Source organism: Archocentrus centrarchus, chromosome 24, assembly GCF_007364275.1.
Source record: "Archocentrus centrarchus isolate MPI-CPG fArcCen1 chromosome 24, fArcCen1, whole genome shotgun sequence".
Classification (NCBI taxonomy): Eukaryota; Metazoa; Chordata; class Actinopteri; order Cichliformes; family Cichlidae; genus Archocentrus; species Archocentrus centrarchus.
Window position 1 is genome coordinate 15,841,740 of NC_044369.1, and position 21,609 is coordinate 15,863,348.

A 21,609-nucleotide genomic window follows, 5' to 3' on the forward strand; every position below is an offset into this window, starting at 1 on the left:
GAAACTGCCTTGCGACCCCCTCACTTTGCTTCCCCTCTCTCTCTCTCTCTCTCTCTCTCTCTCTCTCTCTCTCTCTCTCTACATCCCTGGATATCCCTCTCCCACACTGATCCCCCGACCCCCCCCCACCCACCCCGAATCTCTCCGCCCATCAGCGCTAGAAGCTCAGCCTCAATCTAAAACTCTTAAATCCACTGTCACCCACAAGCCCCTGACTGGTCATCTTCATAGATACACAACTACACACATATGTATATTAGCATATGGAGCATTTAGTCAGTACATGGATTTAAAGTATACACATGCTGCTTAAGAGAAGGCAAAATTAAAAACAAAATTACACACGCCGAGTGTGAACCTTTTTAGTGGATAGTGATTGCAGAGAATCTGGGCAGTCAGCAGTTCAGAGTGAGACAGGGGGGCCCCGGCTTGAGGCCGATCCATTGTGCGCTGATCAAATATAATCGCTTTAATCCCCACAATTCAACTGCTTGTTATCAGATGCAGTTACAAGCTCAGTGCATCACAAACTCGCCACGCAGGCCGCACCAAATTACTCTCAGCGTCACACCAATCGGAGGCAGAAACACTGACTCACTTGCAGATTGTGGAAACGCACAGCAAAATACATTAAAGGCTTATGAATGATGAGTTGATGTTTTTTTAAACCATCTTTTTCACCTTCAGGGAGGTGTACCAGTAACAACAGCAGAGAGAAGAGTTTATGGATCTGACTTCAGTGCCACTGCTCTATGACCTAAACTACTTCAGAAGAGTTCACATGAGGTACAGTTTTCACAAAGGAAAATGGTTTTAGGTTTGTTGAAATGATAGTAATCAAAGACTTTGACTGTGCTTTCAAATCTAAAAAAAAAAAGAGAGGAAAATCTGTAAAAAACCAGTAAATCAAAACACCCAGCTGGACAACACGGTGCACTGTGACAACAGTAAATTAAAGAGTCAACATAAAGTCTGGCTTAGTCCTGACTGGATAGCAGAATGCAAAATGGCATTGATTACCAATGATGCTCTGTAATGGCTTTCTCTTACTCTGAAAAACACATTTTGTGTGGCAGCCTTTGATCTTCGATCTGTGCTAAGTTATGTAAAGCTCAGTATTGGTGTAAGTACTTTTGCAATATCACATTTTAGTCCAGGGCTCCAGCATGTTTGGCATGAATTTGCACAGGACTACTACTGAGAGGAACACTGAAGTTGGACTCAATGGAGGCAACTTTGGAGCGCTCACTCTGGGTTGGAGGAGAGCGACTACACCAATTGAGGGAGTTGAAAGATCTCGGGAACCTATTTAGAAGTGATGGGAAGGTGATGGATCAGCAGAATGGTCCTGTATCAGCTGATCCAAAAGGTGAAAAGTTTAATTGACCGGTCGATCTACATTCCAACCCTCACCTACAGCTATGAGTTCGGTGTAGTGACCAAAAGAAAAAGGTTGCGAAGACAAGTGGCCCAAACAAATTTCCAGACTTGGAAAGCTCAGACATGCTGAGGGATCTTGGATGCAGAGATGCAGGTCCTTCTTGTTGAGATGAACCAGTTAAGGTGGTTCAGGCACCTAAATGTTTTCCCAGGAGATCCATCTAGGATTCATTGGAGACATTATATATCTGGTCAGGTAAATGTAAGAAGATAAATAAGGTCTGACATATGAAGTGTTTACTCACTTTCATTGAAGTTATATTGTGTAGTTTTAATATAGGAAACCTAAATTGTTAGCTTTTCATTTTACATCATGAGAAAATACCCCACTGTTCAACTTAGAAGTGCAATTACTGTAAGGTCATATGACCGAGATGACTGTGATACTGTACAGGCCTCACTTCTGTTGCATTATCAGATGATTAACAGACACAACACACAGACAATTCATGTCTATAAGATCTTATGGTTCCATTACATAATTGCCAGCAATGGTGATTAACCTTACATATAATTAATGCTCAAATCTATGACTATTATCTATTTATGTGGCAGTGTTTGTACACTCTCGTTCATAATAACACCATGATGCCCAAGTGTGATTGTTGCTTGCAGGCAACATCTGCATATAACACATCTGTCTCGACCAGATGTCACCAATTACAGGCTGATTGGTGTGCGAATGTGTAAGTGTGACTGCGTGTGACGTGGAGGCCCACGGCAAGCGTGATTGACTAAAACAAGAAAGCCACAAAAACACAGCCTTGGAAAAACAGTTCTCTCACACACACACACACACACACACACACACACACACACACACACACACACACACACACACACACACACACACACACACACACACACACACACACACACACACACACACACACACACAAATCCTTGAATAAACCCATCTATCCAGTAAAATCTCACTTCATCAAACCTCCACCTTAATTGGATTGTGCTTTGGCCAGAATGGCTTTAACTTTAACCTTCTCCTATAAAACCTTTGGCTCACAGGCAGCATTTTGAGGTCTGCGTAATCACCGCTCACACAAAGCTGAAATCGTAAAAGCAGAGAGCTGGATTTACTTCGCTATTACACACACAGTCTTGTTAAGATTATATTATAAATTTGATATCTGAAACAGTTCAAGTTCAGTTATTTGTAAGGAATTTCAGAAGTCAGTCTAAGCCACTGAACTTTTCCTTATTTTGTCTGTGACCCTGATGCTTTAAAACACATAATTTATTATCAGTATCGCAAATTTCATAGTGTTTCATACGACCTAATTACTCGGTCAGCAATGAAACAGTGAAAACAAATGAACTTTACTTCCAAACATTGACTCAGTTTTCATTTTTTTCTATTTTGTATAAGAATTTTCTCATGTTTATGAATGATTGTGGTTATATATTTTTTATTGCAATTTTGAAAATCTAAATGGATTTATTTTTGAATAATATTTTATTAAAGATCCCCTTCTTCAAGTATATTTCTGCACTTGGACTACATGACAGCCACTGTCTTTAAATTAAACACCATTTCAGGGCGTGAATCACGTATTACACACACAGACAGTATCTTATCTTAGTGTTCAGTACATCCTCTGTCACAAGTATGGCACGTTTTAACTGCGGTGTGCTTTGCATCAGAGATAAGAGTGAATAGGAAAGGAAGATAAAAACTAAGCTCGTTGTAGCTTCCACAGCACGGATATTCAGACACGCAACGAGAAGGAATGTGGGAAATTCTGACTATCATATGAAACACATTCTCAGTGATTAGTAGCAAAAATTGGAGGAAAAAAAAACACACATGTAAGGATAAACATGATCCTATTAAAATGACTGAAAAAGATGATTTCCGTCGATATTACATCATCATAATTCACGCATATGTCGTAAAGAAGTCTTTTTACCTCGGGACTGTGTTGGGAAAATATGAGTTTATCCTATCAAAATAAACCCCCAGACCTCTATCCCCTTACAAGCGGCTAAAACCATGTTCACCAACATAATCACTTGTTTTTCCCTCTACTTCCCCTTTTCATCACTGAATCAGGCCTTTTATGGTTTAGATCCAACAACGCAGCCGTAATAGGATCCATACAATATGATACAAAATGGAAAGGGTGGGTTTAAAACAGTCAGAGATTAATGGAGGGAGGAAAAAAAAAAAAGAGACATAATGTGATCTAATTTGAACTGTGGTGTGTGGTGGGATTTGTGGGGCATTTCAGCACACAATAAGACTGATCTGGGGTCAGCTAGCAGAGACATACAAAGGAGGTTATGAGGATCAGAGAGAAAAAGATGGGACTTACCTGAGGATCGTCACATCAAGAGCAGCACATAGGAGAAAAGAGAAAAATGACTTGTTATACAAATGCATTATTATGAATGTACAGTGTCTTTAATCGTACATTTCTATGTACAGCACTGGTGTGTGTACAAGCCCTGGGCTGTGGGCCACATCACCAGATTTCCATGTCTGTCTTTTAATGAGGCCCTGCTGGTTTATACATCCATCTCCCCCCTACAGCAAATTATCATCTGCTAATCTGGATTTACACAAGGACTACACAGTAATGATGAGTGTGTTTCTGTGTGTGTGCGTGTCTCTGTGTGAAAACCCCCCCCCCAAAAAAAGACTGTTACACAAGAGTTTGGTCTCATTTGAATCCTCTCAAAATTTCACTAAGTATCTTGCACAGAGAAATATGTCCTCAATGACCCTTTGCATGCAGCCTGTATTCATAAACACCTCCTCAATAATGCGAAACCCAATTCTGCTTGTGCCACAACAGCGGTGTGCCAAGGTATGGTTAATATTTAGGTCAGTGTGCTGCTGCCCTAAATATGTGACACAGTGACATACTGTAGACACCAAAAACATGTGAAACTCTGCTAAAGACTAATCCAGAATCTCCAAACTTCCATGTTAACACGGTGCACGCACATTTGCCAAAGGAAAACATCTGGATAAATCCGAAGACATTCAGTGCACTTCATCTGGTGACTTCATCTATAAATAACAGCCAATAAGAAGCAGTGCAGTAAACAGCTGAAGTCTAGATCTCCTGTGTGTGATGGGGACAGGCCCGAGCGTTCGATCTTTTTCTTGACTTGGCCCACCAGTCCAATAAGGTGATCAATAAGGTGATCAGTGTGATTGAGGACATCATTTTGCCTCTGCTTGCATCTGGCAGTGGGAAAAAAATGAAGAAAAGAAAAGAAGAGTGGAGAGAGTCTGAACCGATAGTGGCAAAAGGAAGAGCCGAGAACAGTGAAAGACTTAGGAGTTTCTCATCAGCCCAATTAGTTAATAAACTTTTTTTTTTTTTTTTTTTTAAACAGACTTTCTTCCTCAGACATCTGGACAGCAAAACAAAACAAAACAAAAACAAGCAATCAAAAAACAAATGGTCATGACCTCCCTCCCCAATTTTATTTTTGCCAGTGGCCCTAATCCTCTTCCATACAATTTACAATGAAAATGTGTTTAAAAAAAAAAAAAACATAATTCAACACTGGACACTGTTTTGACATGATGGTATATTTTATTTCCTAAAACAGGAAATAACTCCTTTTAAAACAAAAAATAGATATTTATTACACTTAGTCAAAGTTTTCATATTTTTTCTAATAAGCAGCAGATATGTGGCTCTTAACCCAATACAAAGGTCAAACTGAGCCATACTAGGAGCACTTTCAATATGAAGACGCCATTCAAAGTTCTGTTATGTTTTCCTTTTTTTTTTTTCTTTAGTGAAACGTGCAATTTTGAGCTACATTTTCTCCCGTTTGGTGGACGTGTTGGAAGTTTTAGCCAATCAGCAGCGATCTGCATATAAAAGCAGTAATTGTAAAAGCAGTGCAGGCAGGTTGGGTGTCCAACGAAACCACTGTTTCCATTTGGGTGGGGGGCAAATAAATAAAAACAACTTTTGCAACATTTTATCAAGGCTGCAAGCAGCACAGGAAACAGTTACACACCCGTTACCTCAACAACCAAGCCAAATACCCAACCAGTCGAGCCGGAGGCTACATCAAAATTGCAGGTTTTGCCTCCCGAGGCACTCATTTTAGGGCTATATTTACACAGAGGCACAGTGCGTGGCTGCCCATATGCCTTGTAATGGGTCCTGGCAGGCGCGTGGAAGCAAGATCCAGATGTTAAAAATACTTAAGGTTCAAACTGGAGACGTATTCCCAAGACATTTCCTCTGTGTGCAGTGTTGCATCTGTACAGTACGTATGTGTGTGTGTGTGCGTGCACTCTGGGTAGAGTAATTTTATATTGACCTGTCTATGACACTGTTTCTGGTGTGGAACTAGCTATAAAAAGATGCAGACTGTCTACAACAGACAGAGAGAGAGAGAGAGAGAGAGAGAGAGGAGAGAGAGAGAGAGAGAGACTGTGAAAGGAAAAAACAAAGAGCATTAGCCTGTGAAAAACAAACGTCAAATGGCAAAACTCAGATCAGTTCCTGTCTTGTTACTGTTTAAAATAATTTATTCACACTCGAGTGCATTCTCTCCATCTCCAAGCTTTGTTGTTGGCTAACATCCCCCAACAAATAAAGATTACCCCTTCTTATTTAAAATGTTCAATTTTTATAGAATGGAAGTGAACATTTTAGATTTAAGATTTTAAAATAAGTCTGACATCCCAAGAAAGGACTGAATGAGCTCTGTGAAGAAGTCATGATACTAAATATCTTTCCTGAGGCCAATGTGAGGGGCAAACACAGATGAGATAGGCAGACTGCAAATAAAGCAGGATGATCTTCTTGTGTAAGGCAGCTCAAACAGTGGAACTGCATGTAGTGCAGCACATTTAGATAAAGATCTGGCTTAAATACAAAGACATTTTCTGCACGCACAGTCAGCTTCTAACACGCAATAAAAGGGCACATGCTTGGTTTACAAATTAAAAATTCATAAAGGTTTATGCTGTACCACAACACTGCAGACACATGTAATATTAACTGATCCATCCTTTTAATGCCTAGTTTAAGTTCAAGATTATGACCAGAAAAATACACATTTTTAAGCTACTGTGAAAACCTAGATTCTTGAGTTAAAAAACAAACAAACAAAGGAAAAAAACTGCATCCCAAAATGATGACCATATAAACTTTGACTGGCTTCAGTAACCCTTTAACTATGAGAAAAATGTCAGGACCTTAAACCACTTCAGCTATGTGCATCCCTGAGCTGTTTTTGGAAGGGGCAGGTTCAGAGGTGATAGAGTGACAAGGAAGGACTGAAACATGCAAAAAAGCAACAACCGCAGCAACAAGCTCCACATTCCTCAAGCAACAAGACGGGAACTTATGCTTAGGTGACACTACTCCACCCGAGGCCACCAATAAGGAGAAATATTACAAATGTGTTATCAAATTATTAACATCATCAGCAGACCAAGACTAGATGTGGTCCGTGTAGGTCTCCCATGTAGCTTTGCAGTGATTGGAGGACTACATTAAGGCAAAGAAAGTTCAGACACCAAAGCAGCTAGTCACCACATTTCTGAAACAAAACGCAGAGCCGGGCAGAGAGGAAACACATGAAATTTGCCTACTCGAGCTGATAGCAACTTGTTATCTTACCGCAAGTGTAATAATGAGAGAAAACGGACAGATGTGGATCCAAAAGGTCTGAAGGTCAGTCCAGAATATCTGTATTTTTATTTATTTATTTTTTCATCTGACGGGGTAAAGATGCAGCATCATCCCCACCTGCCTCCCCAAACTCTTTGCATCCCATCTTCAAGGTCTCATTTTTTTGCATGCATATACTGTCCTGCTCCATGAGTATCTGAATATTTACAGTAATTTTAATGTCATTTATACTGTGCGTTAAACTACCAATGGCAGCAAGGGTCAGAGTTAATGAAGCAATGCCTGTGACTATCATTGGTATCTTTTTCCATTCTCAGGTAAAGGTTAGGCTACAGTTACAACCCGTCCCCAAAGTCTAACCGACACCAAAGACTGAGTATATACACAGATGCATGTACCCAGACACACAACTAATGAACCAATCAATAAATAATGAGACTAACTGGAAACCTAATATACCTAAAATACTGCAAGGTTTAAATTTCATTCTTACCTCAGACAGAAGGATGTCCAAGATGAAAATTATGAACTAAAGAGCTGAATACAAACCTATTATTCAGTCTCTTGGTCTCAGTGATGAGCTATCCAGGCCTCCACAAACACAAACACACCCTCTCCCACATCCTCTCCCTGGCACCAAATCCCACACTCACATTGGTACCAGCCTGTGACATCACTGCGCCTGCTTCCGGGATGATGCATCATTGCTAACCTATCGCACACAAAGTGCCCTTTGACCACCCACAAGTCCTACTGACCACACACATGCGCGCCCCTCCAATTCGGTCTCTAAGGCAACCAGGAAGTGTGAGGGTTATAGAGACAGAGGACAGGGTGCCATAAGGAAGAGTGACACTAGTTGCTTTACTTATGCATGTAAACACATCATTCACTGTCTCCTCAACTGAGAGCAAGAATAAACAGCCCTTCCAATGAACTCAGAGCGATGCAGCCAATACATGTGGTTAAGAAGGTGTAAAAACTAACAGGCCTTCACTGCTTCGCTTCTTTTTCTCCACTCTCACCTGTTCTGTGTTGAGGCCGGTACACCCAGTTGTCGTCGTCCTCACCGTCATCTCTGTCTGAGGTGTGAAGGTGAGTGTGAGAGTGCGAGTACGGGTGGCGGCTGTGTACCACGTTAAGCTCGTTTTGGCTCTGGAAGACGCGCCTGCTCTGGCGGGAGAGGTTGGACACGTTGAGCCAGCTGAGAGCCCGGGAAAGGCCCGCTGGTTTCTCCTTTCGGAATGATGCGGATCTCCTATCGCCTCTCATTTTTGCTCAGAAAGAGAAGATCAAAAACTCGTCTTTAAAGCTTCTTTAAAGTTTTAATAGCTAAAAACAATCCTCAGCTTGGTGGGTAGACCAGATATTCACACTTACTGAACTGTTTCAAACTATTCACATTCAATATAAAGCATTAAATTAGTTCCAGCAGGACATTCAGCCATAACCCAGTTTGCCTTCCATTTGCTTTGCACACTTCCACATCATGACTCTGACCCACACAGCCCCAACTTCCAACCTCTTTCTCCTTCACTTCATCTCTCTGCCACAAGACTTAAATCATCTCTTTTCCTTTCTTCTCTTCCTTTGTGCCTTAAGACTCCAGGCGTGATTCCCAAACCCAAAGGGGTAATTAAGCAATCCAGCAATAAGGAAAATCACCGCCCTTCTGCGGCACACACTTCCATGTGCACAGTCCCCATGTTCTGTAATGTTCCTCAGTGGTGCATGACAGGGTGGAGGAAGGTTTCCAAATTACACTACGATACTTTTCAGTCTCAGCAAATCAGTGGTTGTTGTTTACGACCATGTGTGCCCCTGAGTGTTGTTATCTCCAGTTGTTAGCACGCGCCAGCTGATTCCCACCATCTCAGAGCCAGATCAACGGGTTAAGAGGTTCCCGGGTCTATTCCCATCCTGATGAGGTTACTTACATACTCATGTACTGGCATAAAAACACTCACATGTGAAAGTCCCCACCTTTGCTGAGCGTGCAGCAAAAATGATGATGCTTATCAAGTTTTCCAGAGAATTTACAACCAAATTCTTGTGAATCCTCCTCCTTTTTCCTCTCCGTCCTGTTTTGATCGCTTTTCCGCAAATATTACCGTCACTGGTGGCTGAGGAAAAGGTGTGCTAGGCAAATGTTGTGATAAAAAGGTCCCAGCGTCGACAGCTTTCTGGCTCTGGATCTCCAATTAGCTTATCCACACCAGTGATTGAGCAAGAATCCTAAAGGTAAGCTCGCACCTGCTGAACGCACACTGAGTTATGCACAGGGAAGTTGAAAAGAAAGTATACGCTGGTGAGAATTCCCCCAAAGTCCGCTCTTCGTGAGTCCTGAAGTCCTGCAAGTGCGTGACTGCTAGAGTTGACAATTTCTGCCGTGAGTACAGGGTTAAGGTTACACCCAACCCTTTACACATGAAGCTGAAATACGAGTCAGCCCGTCCCCTTCTTCCTTATTCCCTGCCTCTTTCTTTCTGTTTTCTGTGATCCCTGATCTCTGCCCTGCCCCTCCATTCATTTAGAGGCATGGCAACCACTCCTCACACCCTCCTTATATCCTTTTATACCTCCGACCCCCCCCCCCCCCAAACTTGCCCTTCTGTTTACATTTCTTGTTATCCATATCCCACAGGTGCTTTCATTTTAGATACAAAACAGCTTGAATGCCAGTCTGAGCAGTACTAACCCCAAGATATTTTCAGTACCAAAAGAATTAGACAAAAACAAACAGTTAAGCTGCTAAAGTGATTCTGGAAGCAAGAATTAGAGTGGATTCTTCGTACAAACAAAATAACACAACACAGGCTTAGTTTCCCAACATGTAGTTAAGGTAGATAAGCACAGCACACAAAGGCCCTCAGGGACAAAAACAACATCTTTAACAAGTACGTTAGGGAGGTGGAGTCTTCCCACCCAAGTGTAACTGCACAGAGCGCGACACCACTGAACTGAATGTGTGCGTGCATGTACACATCACTGAGAAGCCATACACCTGAATCACTCATTCTCAGCTTCTTGCGTCCACCATGAAGGTAGAAAATCAGAAGAAGTTTCTGCTGTCAAGACAATGATCTGGCACCGTAAGGTCTTTTTGTGGATCCCTTACGCTACTGAAAGCTGATTCCAGATCTGTGACTGTGATGTGGCGTAAGCCTACACTTAAACCCTCACCGCTTTCTCAGGTCCCCAGCCTCATTTCAGTTTCCCTTTTAGAGAGGAAATCTACTATCTCAGCACTTGTTTGTGCTTAAAGCCAGGTTCTCATTTCCAGGCTTAGCTTACAAATATGAGCAATCAAGTACACACACATTTATTTTTTAAGACCTTCGGTCACACTGCTGACACATAAGGCCATAAAACCCATTAATAATTAACCAGCGGTATTCTCTACTGTGCAGCAAAGATCAGTTAGACATATGAATAGAGCGAGACATCAAAGCAAGTTTTATAACAATTTACGGAAAGATGTTTATGTGGTTGATAAAGAAAACAGCTAATAATTATCTTGGTGCTTTGTGAGGCTGTGACCCTGAACTTTAAACGGCGGCATTTTAGGCCGGATGTATGAAAACCTCCCTTTAGGTGTTCCTGAGATATGACTGAACTTGAATCTGAATTTTTGTGCCAAGTTTGAAGGAATTTCTTCAAGGCTGTCAAGAAATATCATAGTCACAAGAAAGGGATGGACAACCTGAAAATATAGCGCCCCTGGCCACAGTCAGGACTAATTTATCTTCTCTTTTCAGGAAGTAAAGCTTAGTAACATAACCCATAAGTGAAGCCAAAAGTTCATCACAGGAGGTCAGCATTGTGATTCAACCCCCCACCTCATTTATATTTAATGAAGGGTGCATGAAGGAGAAAAGGCACTGGCAATAATCAATATATTAAACCGTATATTATGTGTAGTAGAGAAACAGATGTTCAGCAGCTTTGGCTTGGTGGCTTATGACCAGTTGTACTTAAAATTGCACTTTAAGATGAGTGCAGAGTGTATTCAATCTGCTAAAGCTGATCTCCTGTAAATCAAATACTGGCCATTTTCTTCCCCGTCATTGGCATTAAATACAAAACTCATTATAAGCAGCCTTTTATCTTTCATCAGAGACACTGCAGGCTCCAAAAACAGTGTCACATTACCTCATAACATAAACACGGTTATATCATCAGAGACGTGTGCCAGTGATTAGCTTTGTGAAGATGTAGACTCTAAACACACTGCTGTTTAAACAGGAAACATGGGTCACTAATGTCATGTTGGGACACTCCTTTCAAACACAGCAAGAAAAGACAAGAGGCAAAGCCAACATGAATCCAGACAGTGAAGAAGTACTTTTGAGCTTCTGGGCAATTAAAGCTAGATTACTCTAAAAGAGATAAGCTTATCAGAAAACTGGATTCACATGTTCCTGCATCAAAAAGACATGCAGTACAAATTTGGAGATGACCGGGTGAGACAAAGCAGTCAAAAAAAAAAAACAAAAAAAAACAACAGACTAAACTGACTTAATTGTGCACTCTGACAAGATTTTAGATAATATAAATTTCAAATACAAACGCACGCTGTCACCGCTTCTCTGACACAAACAAGAGGCTCAGACATGAGGGCAGGTAACTCAATCAGATATCAGAGGCTTGGCTGTACCTGACATCGATACACCCTGACCACACAAAGAGTAAATACAGTACATAAACAAGTAACCAGCACACAAGTAACCAGCAACCAGGGAAAAAAGAAGCATTTAGTACATCCAGCAGCTCACAATTGTCTCATAAAACCCTCAGCTGAGCGTTTCTGCCAAGTTTCAATCCCAGTAAGTACAGTTTCACAGTGTGTTGCTCAGTGGTAACACATTCACACAGGCAGTTAAACACAGGGGTTCAGCTCCACCACAGTGGAAGGCTTTTATTACACCAGAGCACCCCACATTTACTGGGACAGTTACACGGGACTCGATGCCTTTGCGCATGTGTGTGTGCGTTTGTAAAAGACCACTTTTGGGAACAAATTCTAAACCGTACGGTTTGACACCAGCTGATTAAAGTCCTCTTTCTGAAACGCAACTGCTTCCCCAATTTGGTTCAACTGCAGTCACATTCAGGGCTTAGGAAATCTGGTTTAAATTAGGGTACATCTACAGGAAAGTAATGTAAGTAAAGGAGAGCATGCTCGGGTGTGTTATATGCTGGATGTTCTATACAAAGTTCCTACAGGAGGTGTTGGAATCCTCAAAGGGCAAGACGGACCTCTTCTCCTTGCACACAAGTGTCAGATTTATAAGTACCCCTGTGCTCTCTGTGTATATAAGTAAAACATACACTATATTGTATAGTAATATGTCTTATAATTTTTTTTGTTCCATGTTTAAGAAAAACATGATAGTTTGCGGTGATGTCATGGCATTTAGTGATGAATTTGAAAGCTTTGAGAAGTAACACTGAAGTGTTTTTCATTTAGAAATCTGTTGTTTAATAGTTCAAACACTGATGGCAGTGCTTCCCACTGATTCAGACTCTATGGTGGCAGGGGTGGAGACGGTGGGGCGTCCACACCTGATGAAACACACAGCATGCAGATTGCGTTTACACCTGTAACTTAGATGAAGATCTGCCAATATTTGATGACAAATTTCCACCTAAAAAGAGGTCATCACTTGTTTTGTTTTTTTTTCCCTCTTGCCAGTATTGTTGAGTCATGCTGGAATTCCACACTAATACCATTAAGAGTTATGGGAGGTTGAAAGGGTGGGGTGAGAATGACATTAATCATCAGTGTTGGCTGTCTCGGTACAACAGATACACAGCAGAAAAACACGGGGCATGCTGAATGTTCCTTCCCCCCACGCTTCAGATGACACTGCAAGTTAAGAGAGCACCTCTGATAAACTCAACCACAAACAAACCGCAGGCACAGGAGGAAGACGGTACAGGGAGTAAAGTCATTAATTAACACCAAAAAAAGACTAGGAGGGCAAGGAAAATGTGAGTCACACAGTATAAAGTGTTCTTTCAGGTTAGCTGCTGAGCACCTTCAGACCTCTAGGGGAATGGGAAGGCCGGGCCTCGGCGCTCAGCAACAGCCCTCTAGTGGTGCTGGAAATGCTACTAAAGATCTCTGGATCTACTTTGCAGGCAAAAAAAAAAAAAAAAAAAATCATCTATTATTTATGGTTCCCCACAAACGGGAGAAAAATCTAAGTCTGCTGTCTCACATATTTAATTATGTGAAAACAAAGCTTGCTTTCTCTTCTACGGCCTCGATGGTGTGCAATGACTGCTTTCAGCCACCTGAGGACGCCATCAGACTGAAATTACTTTCATTCCTAAGACATAAACTCTTAGCTGCAGGTCAGAAGGCACGCTGGGACTTCATCCAAAGGTTAAATGGGCCAGAAAATGTTGTATGTTTATGTTTCAGTTCATTTTTGTAAGTGCCTAACAAGTTACTATCAGACAGTCAGTAAACAACACTACCCCATGGCCTGGAGGGAATAAATCCTGTTTGTGTGTCTGTGGGGGTGTGTTCAGAGATAGCCATCTTTAATCAGGGATAACACAGCTATTTCAACAGCCATTTCAAATATTATACAGTATTTGGCCTCTGTGGAATAACTCTTTGAGAACACACACACACACACACACACACACACACACACACACACACACACACACACACACACACACACACTTGAGCTCTTGTTGAGTTGTTAGTGACTAAGCTGGCCCAAACCCCGGGAGTCAACTCTTGTCAATTCCCCCTGGAAGAAGACAAATCCCCCATTCCTCTGTCCACACGCGCCATCATTCCAACATCTATTATTCCAGCTGAAAGCACTTGTGTGTGCGTTGTCATTGTTGTGTATGTATATGTGTGTGTGTTATAGTGTGGTCCTATCATTTCTTGGTAAAAAGCTACAGGCTTAAATAGGAACACCATTCTTCTGCGCCCCTCCTGTGTCGGTCCATGAGCGTGTCTGAGACTTGTGTGTGAGTGTGGATTATCTGCAGAGATAAAGAGCGAAGCAGGTAACGACCTCCGACCTCTCACCCCTGAACCCAAAGCAGCAGCTGCAGTCTCAAAACTGCTCAAGTGTGCTTGCAAGTTAGACTGTGTACTAAAACATTTATGCACGCGCACACACACACACACACACACACACACACACACACACACACACACACACTGAGCAAATACACCATCATCAGGACAAAGAACAAGAAAGTTCAGACTGGGTGTACATCCGAACCACATCTGCAAAACAGACAAGTTCAGCATGAGAGGCCGCACTGTGTGTGATGATATGTCTACAGCCTCCCTGTGCTCATGCTGCAGATTTATGAGGTGAAAGGCTTCATTTCTATTCATCTTTTTTGGACCCGACAGCCTGAAGAGGACAGGGAAAAAAGAAAACAGGAAAGGAGAGAGGGCCAATGAGGTGATACCTTACCATGAAAAGAATAAAAGGAGTGGCACTACAGCTTACAAGACAAATGAGCTCCGGTAATCTGAGTAGGGCATTCACACACTCAGACACACACACACACACACACACACACACACACACACACACACACACACACACACACACACACACACACACACACACACCCAGCATGCCTGCGTCCAGTGGTTGAAGGGGAGAAAGGGTGCGGTCGACTGTGCATTCCTGATCAGTCATGCCTGAGCAGAGGAGTGAGTCCTGCAGACCTGGGCCCAGATGTGGTTTGCATATGAATTGTACTTTTTATGCAGAATATGGAATTTGTAAAATTGTGCACAGATGGTGCATTTAAAAGGAGAAGAATTTGGCGTCCCAGTGATATAAACAACTGCAAGTGGAGTTTCAAGATTTATGTTTTTAGGGGTGCATATCTGCACTGATTCAACCTTTAGTTTCTCCTTTGAATAGCTGAATACCTTAAAGATATGGCTTGTGGGAACTGATTTTCTCTGGCACGCTGTGCCATCTAAAACCTGGCATGAAGCATGTTTCTTGTTGGGTTGTCCAAAAAGCATTCCCTGATGTGCTTATGTACTGCAGGGCAGCATGTTTGTCATTGCTACAGTAATTAAAGTCATCTTTGGTAAAGCTGAAATGTGGTTGAACCAGTTTTTAAATCTAACAGGTAGAACTGTGCTCGTTGGAGACAACATGTGTTTGGGCGCATGTTTTCCCCCCTCCCCCCCTCAAACCTAAGTGGTGACAGCAGTTTCATAACAGCTGTTTAGAGGGAAGCACCAGTCACGGCAGAAGAATGCTTAGTTTTATACCACATGTTCATACATGAATCAAAACTCAAATACTGTAACCATGCCAAGATGTATATATGTGTGTATGGGGACTAGGGGAACATCCAGGGCAGGCAAACGATCACTTAAAGGTGACTTTATGGTCTTTGCATTGATTGTATTGAGAGCCAACTGTGATGTCCTGGCCGATAGGCGCCGCCACTCAGACACAACAGTGCTGGTACAGGAATTGAAACTGGAAGCAAAGAAATCAGAGGTTTTTGGTCTTAATTGCATTAAAAATCCAAAAAGGCATCAACAGACATCGTGATTTGCTGTGTGCTTAATTGTACTTATAAATAAAATTCTAGTATTTTATTTATAAGTAAGTTTTATTTTCCTTTTTTTTTACTTAATTATCAGGTTATCAGCGTCTAAGTGTTGCATCCATACAGGCTCTGGGTACAGCTTATTAACCAAGTTAGTTGACAAGTTAGCATTCTGCCCTCTCATCCAAATATAACTTATAGCTCCAAAATCCAGTATAGTGGCCATAATTGCTCAAGACATCAAAATGGGACTTGACCAAACAATGCGTTCGGTCAAGGTGGCTATGTTTATCACAACTCTATGATAGTACCATGCACAAGAGATCTGCATATACTTCATGTAGGATTGTTTCTGTAAAAAAATTCCCAGTAAAACAGTAGCAGTGTCACAGGTAGCGTATCTCATCAAACTTCACAAGAACTGCTACTCTATTCAAAGTTATGATGTCCTTTGGAGGCTTGAAACAGAAGACAGCCACACTTTGTTTTGTGAAGATGTTTCGCCTGTCATCCAAGAGGCTTCTTCAGTTCTAAAACCACTGGCAGAAAGTCCCAGGTAATATGCCGCATTTTCACTAGTTCCTACTCAGCGCGGCTCGACTTGATTCAGCAGTTTGTAGGCTTTTCCATTAGGTCCTGGTACCAGGTCCCAGGTACTTTTTTTAGTACTAACTCAGCCAGGGTTCCAAGCGATCCAAGGTGATCTGAAAATGTGACGTCGAAGAACAGCATTCCACTGATTGGCCAGGGAGTGTTGTCACTAGCTGAGTCATGAGAGCAAATCCTTCACCAGAATCAACCGCGCCATGTTTAAAACCCGACAAGGAAATGGAGGCAAGAAAACCACTGGGAGGCTCGGTTTAATACCCAGACTGATGGTTTGCAGCAAGTTTTTTTTTTAGTTTCGCAACAAGAGAGCCATATCAAAATGCACACACAGCATACATATTGTAATACGTGATAACCTTCATCCATTAAAACATTGTACAGGGGACTTATGCATTATGACGATGGTAAACTGGCATTAGCTACCGTTAGCTTGCCTCTATCTCATCCATTGTTCTGTTGTGTTTTGAGTTGCATACAAATTACGTCAAGAGACTACTGCCCGCGTTGTTATATCGACTCCAAATACATTGAGGTGGTACTCAATTGTAATGGAAACAAAAAAAGAGCGTGGCGAGTCGTGTCGACCCGCACTGAGTAGGTACTAGTGGAAACGCGGCATTAAACCCCTAGTGGGGGCTGTCCCCTTTGGAGGTGATCCTGAGGGCCATTAACCCACTACTGATCATTTGAGTCATCATATCAGCAAAGGAGTGAAAAATGCATGGGTCATTATCTTCAGGACCAATGGACTCAGGACTCTTTGAGACATCACCCCATCCCACCATCATGAGGCAAGGTGTGAGTGGGGGTTGAAACACCTTGGAAGGGACCTCAAGATTGCAGATGGCTGAGAGCTGAGAGCTGGTGTCGCAGGCCACCACCTCTGTTCAACAATGGTCATTCACAGTGGATGTAGATGGCCATCTCTTTCAAACCATCTCTCTTCTCGGGCCAAACTGTGAACACCGGCGGCCTCGAAAGACTGTGCTTTCCCCTTTAGGTGCAGGTGTACAGTTGCGTCTTGTCCTGTTGAGGCGGCTCTCCTACAGTATGCTGTGCCAGGCATTTGTGGAGTGGTTGACTGATTTCTCCTATGTAAAGGTATGAGCACTGCTCACTGCACTGCACAGCATGTGCGATGCTGTTTAGCTTGTGTTTGGGTGTTTTGTCCTTGGGATGAAAGCAGCTTTTGTCTGAGGGTCTGAAACATCATTTTTTAAACTTATTTCATGTGTATTTAACTGTTTCCAAGTTGTCAGGTCTATCTAGCTACACCACTAATTAAGCATATATGTTCTATATGACATTAATAAAATAAGATGAATGTCTCTTTTTAAGCACATTTCAGCCACTTTGTTTTAGCACTCTTGAAATAAAGCAGGATTAGTCTTTCTAAAGCACTAATGAAAAGAATATTCAAATGTTATTAATTAAGCTGCACTTCCAGAAGAGAAATATCACAAATAAAAGGGTGAGGTTTGGATATTCAGTCAGAGGTGAAGTTCATCTCATCTGCTGACAGCCAATCTGGCAACCCACCAGGATTCCAGTCTGGCAACACGCCCATCAAACCCCACTGGGGCCTGCTCACTACAGGTGCCACAGACCACTGCTGAAACTGCTGTGTTTGTGTATGTGTGTGTTGGAGAGAGGAAGAGTGTGTGAGGCAAAAACAACACAGCAGATAATTACACCATGTGTTTACATATATAAAGCCTTTTTAACAAGCACACAAGTGGAACACCGTGAGAGGAAAACTCTAATAAAAGCCAGGATGTGTGAAATAGCAGTAGCAGCAGCCTCGCAGCTCAGCCACTCGAGTGTGTGTGTGTGTGTGTGTGTGTGTGTGTGTGTGTGTGTGTGTGTGTGTGTGTGTGTGTGTGTGTGCGCGCAGAAACACACGTACTCTGCAGCTCTTCCAGAAACACTCAGCGCTGGCAGTAACGCTGATTTAGAGGAGAGTGATGTGGAGGGATGAAAGAAGACATAAAAGTAGAAAGTGGAAGAGTGCAGAAGGCAGATGAGGGCCGGATAATAAAGCAAAGCACAGAGAGACAGACAGATAAACTGAAGGAGAGAGAGAAAGTGATTGAGACAGAGGATGAAAGAAAGAGCGAGAATTATGCTGATTAAGCAGACGGTAGACCAACCGTTATCGTGACAATAGAGGCTGACTCTGGGTCTGGCTTTTTGCCCTCTACAGCTGTGAGCTGTCTGACACCCACACCCACACAAACACACACACACACCCACAGAGGCAGGCAGGCAAAAATGTTCGTTATTCTGAGCTCATCCCTCCTATCCAGGCTCATAGCAATACATCAACCCAACGCAAACCTCCTCTAAAGGCTGGACTGGGACCAGCTTTAATTTAGCAGCACATAGTGACGCGCACACACCCATTTGCACAGATTCTTGTCTGCTGCCTTTTTCCCCCCTGGCTTACTTTCCTTACTCCCGATCCAAGTACAGCTCCCAAAGCAAGTCATCCTGTTAGACAGGGATTTAAGAGCAGAATCCAGATCAGCAGTTGCTGGCCAGACCTGCTGGCTGCACTGCCTTCCAGCCGTTACACGCTGCTGTCTCACGGCACATTGCAGACAAGCCATGGGTGAAATGGGGAGCGTGCACACAGTCACACAATAGATCAACTCAAAATAGAGCGTCCAAGTTGAAAACACCCACATGGAGTAATATAAACAAAGAGGGAGTTCATATTTGCTGTGCTATGATTAACCATTCAACATGGTAAGGCTGTCACACCAATCAGAAAAAGAGTTCCCCAAAGATATTCCTCCCACGGGCTGTCACAAGTTTCAGAGCGGAGTTCCATCTGGCTACCCTCTATTTCTCTCCCTCCTTCCTTCTCTCCATCTGTCTTTCTCCAACTCTCCTCATCCCTTTGTGTCATCGTTCTCTGTCTCAGGCTCATCTTCCCTCCTCAACTTGCTTTTCTTTGTTTGTCCATCTCAAATCTCTCCAAAGCATTCCAGAAATGACTGTTTCACCCCCCCAATTTCTCTGGACCTCTCTCCACCTTATCATACCTTCACTCTTTTCTTAAACACAGTTGTTCTTTGTGTCTTTCCACCAAGGGGGCTGGGCGGAAAACAAACTCTCAGCCCACCTCGGACTCAAAGCCAAAGGCCGCTGGTCGCGGCCACCCACTCGCAGTGTACCGCTGCAGTAGGGACTTTCCTTGTGTGTGTGTGTGTGTGTGTGTGTGTACACACACATTTGGCCTTCATGTCTACAAGCATGTCTGACCCATAAAAATATGCATTTGCATCCAGGCGTCCATAAGTCTGGGTACGTGTCTGTCAGCATTTTTTTTGTTTATTTGTTTGCGTACGCTTGGTTAACACTTCACACCGATTATGACAGCACACGCGTACACAACACTGCTGCTACAGGCCCTACTCAGAGAAGACTGTGTTTCCAGAAAATAAGATAAATAAGAGAAGATTAAAAAAAAAAAAAAAACTGGAATTACAGCCCCATCCAGGACAGGTATTGTGTGTATTTTTCCAGTGCATCTCAAGTTGCATCAGATTGTTCTCCTCCTGCAGGGCTCCAAAATATTTTCAAATCAGCTTTTGTTTCTGAGGTGCCTGGAAAGAAAAACTCCAGTTGAGTTGGGTTCTGTGATATATATATTTTTTTTTTTATGTGCAACAAAATTTGCTTTATGGTATTCATATTACCATTTAAAGGATAATCAACAAATCTAATGATTTTGAAAAAGCTAAAACAATAGTGTATTAAGCCTAATAATAACTATTATACATGTACTCAGTTAATCATGTGTAATACAGCTCTACTTTTATCCAAAGCCAACATTTAGAGTTTTTTGGTCTACTTGTGAGATTGGTCTGCACTACTCAAAATAGAGAAAATGGTAGCAATTATCCTTTAATAAGCTGGAGGCTGGTATGCCATTAATAAAGCAAAGAACTGATTATAAACTAAATACAGAGCTACAGTATATACAGTTAACTGCATCCAACATGGTGCACGATTAAGCTGGATAAAAAAAAAGAAAAATCAAAACAACAGAGGCCAAGGAATCCCGACTAAGTGCTTAATATGGGTCAAATTCCTAAAATACTGAATCTTAAGGTAAGAGTTGAGGCGCTCTGAAAGCCAGGGGAAACTCTTCAGTCTAAGTTCCTGCTGCAGCCAAAAACAATTTGGAGAGCAGAAGATGAACTGCTGGTTTTCTATGGGAGGCAGAGAGAAATGAATGTGTCCACTGGCAACACAGAAATACAACCACACAAAGCAAAATTCTTCAAAGCTGGTAATAATTAAAAAAAAAGTTTGGGTTTGGAATAAAGGACTGTTTATAGTCTTTAGGAAACTGTGGGGAGAGTCCAAGAGATTTTTTTAAGTCGATCAACAAATGTTTTTACAGCCTCCTTACAGCATCCAGTAGCCTCCACAGTCTTAATAAAACAAGAGTCATAAAGTCAGCAGACCATAGGCTGGCCTTGGTTTAGCTGCTATGTCCTCCATCACTGTGATGCTATGGGTGATCTCTTTCCCTCCCACTCGTCTAGACAACAGTCATCCTCTTTAGGTTGAAATGACAGTGACACACTTTTTTTTAAAACTTGATTATGCAATAGAGTAATAGAGCATAGCACTGGTCCAGGCAAGCCACAAAGAAAAAGTCAAGCTCAGCCGCAATCCTAGCAGATCAGCTGATCTCAATGTCTGCCCACATCAGCTGATGGCTCAGCTGAGTCCTCTCTACACATCTGTTTATTTAAGCTACATAAACCAGCCAACAGTGGCTGGACATCCTCAAGCTGCTTTGAAACACTCCTCCATGCCAACTCATTTTCATGCTGTGGCTTATGCTTAATTGATGGTACCGGGACTGTGTCCGTTTGCATGGATATTTGCCTACGCAGAGTGTACGGAGAAGGGTTTTCAACCTAAGCAAACTCCTGTGCAGTCCTCCAAAAACACAACAGCATTGGCTCAAAGTTGATGACAATACGTGTAGGTCAAATATTGCCTGACTCCGTGGTATAATTCACAAACGCACAGCTTAAAGCAGATAACCCGAAAGCTGGAGAGGGAATGGCGTCTCACTAAATTAGAAGATGCTCATTTAGCCTGGAAAAAGAGTTTGTTGCTTTATAAAAAAGCCCTCCGTAAAGCTAGGACATCTTACTATTCATCATTAATTGAAGAAAATAAGAACAACCCCAGGTTTCTTTTCAGCACTGTAGCCAGGCTGACAAAGAGTCAGAGCTCTGTAGAGCCGAGTATTCCTTTCACGTTAACTAGTAGTGACTTCATGGATTTCTTTACAAATAAAATTTTAGACATTAGAGAAAAAATTATT

The 21,609-nt window shown here is 42.2% G+C and overlaps 2 protein-coding genes across 3 annotated transcripts in view; both read right to left on the reverse strand.

The window, feature by feature from the left end:
- Window positions 1–21,609, reverse strand: part of nhsl1b (NHS-like 1b) — a 104,822-nt gene that overhangs the window by 49,299 nt on the left and 33,914 nt on the right. The gene's annotated exons all lie outside the window — the stretch shown is intronic.
- Window positions 1,469–9,413, reverse strand: LOC115774134 (NHS-like protein 1). Its single transcript, XM_030721241.1, has 2 exons — window positions 8,099–9,413; window positions 1,469–1,601 (listed from the first exon to the last, which is right to left on the reverse strand). The coding sequence occupies exons 1-2, from the start codon at window positions 8,343–8,345 to the stop codon at window positions 1,498–1,500; spliced, it is 351 nt and encodes a 116-aa protein (XP_030577101.1). The 5' UTR covers window positions 8,346–9,413; the 3' UTR covers window positions 1,469–1,497.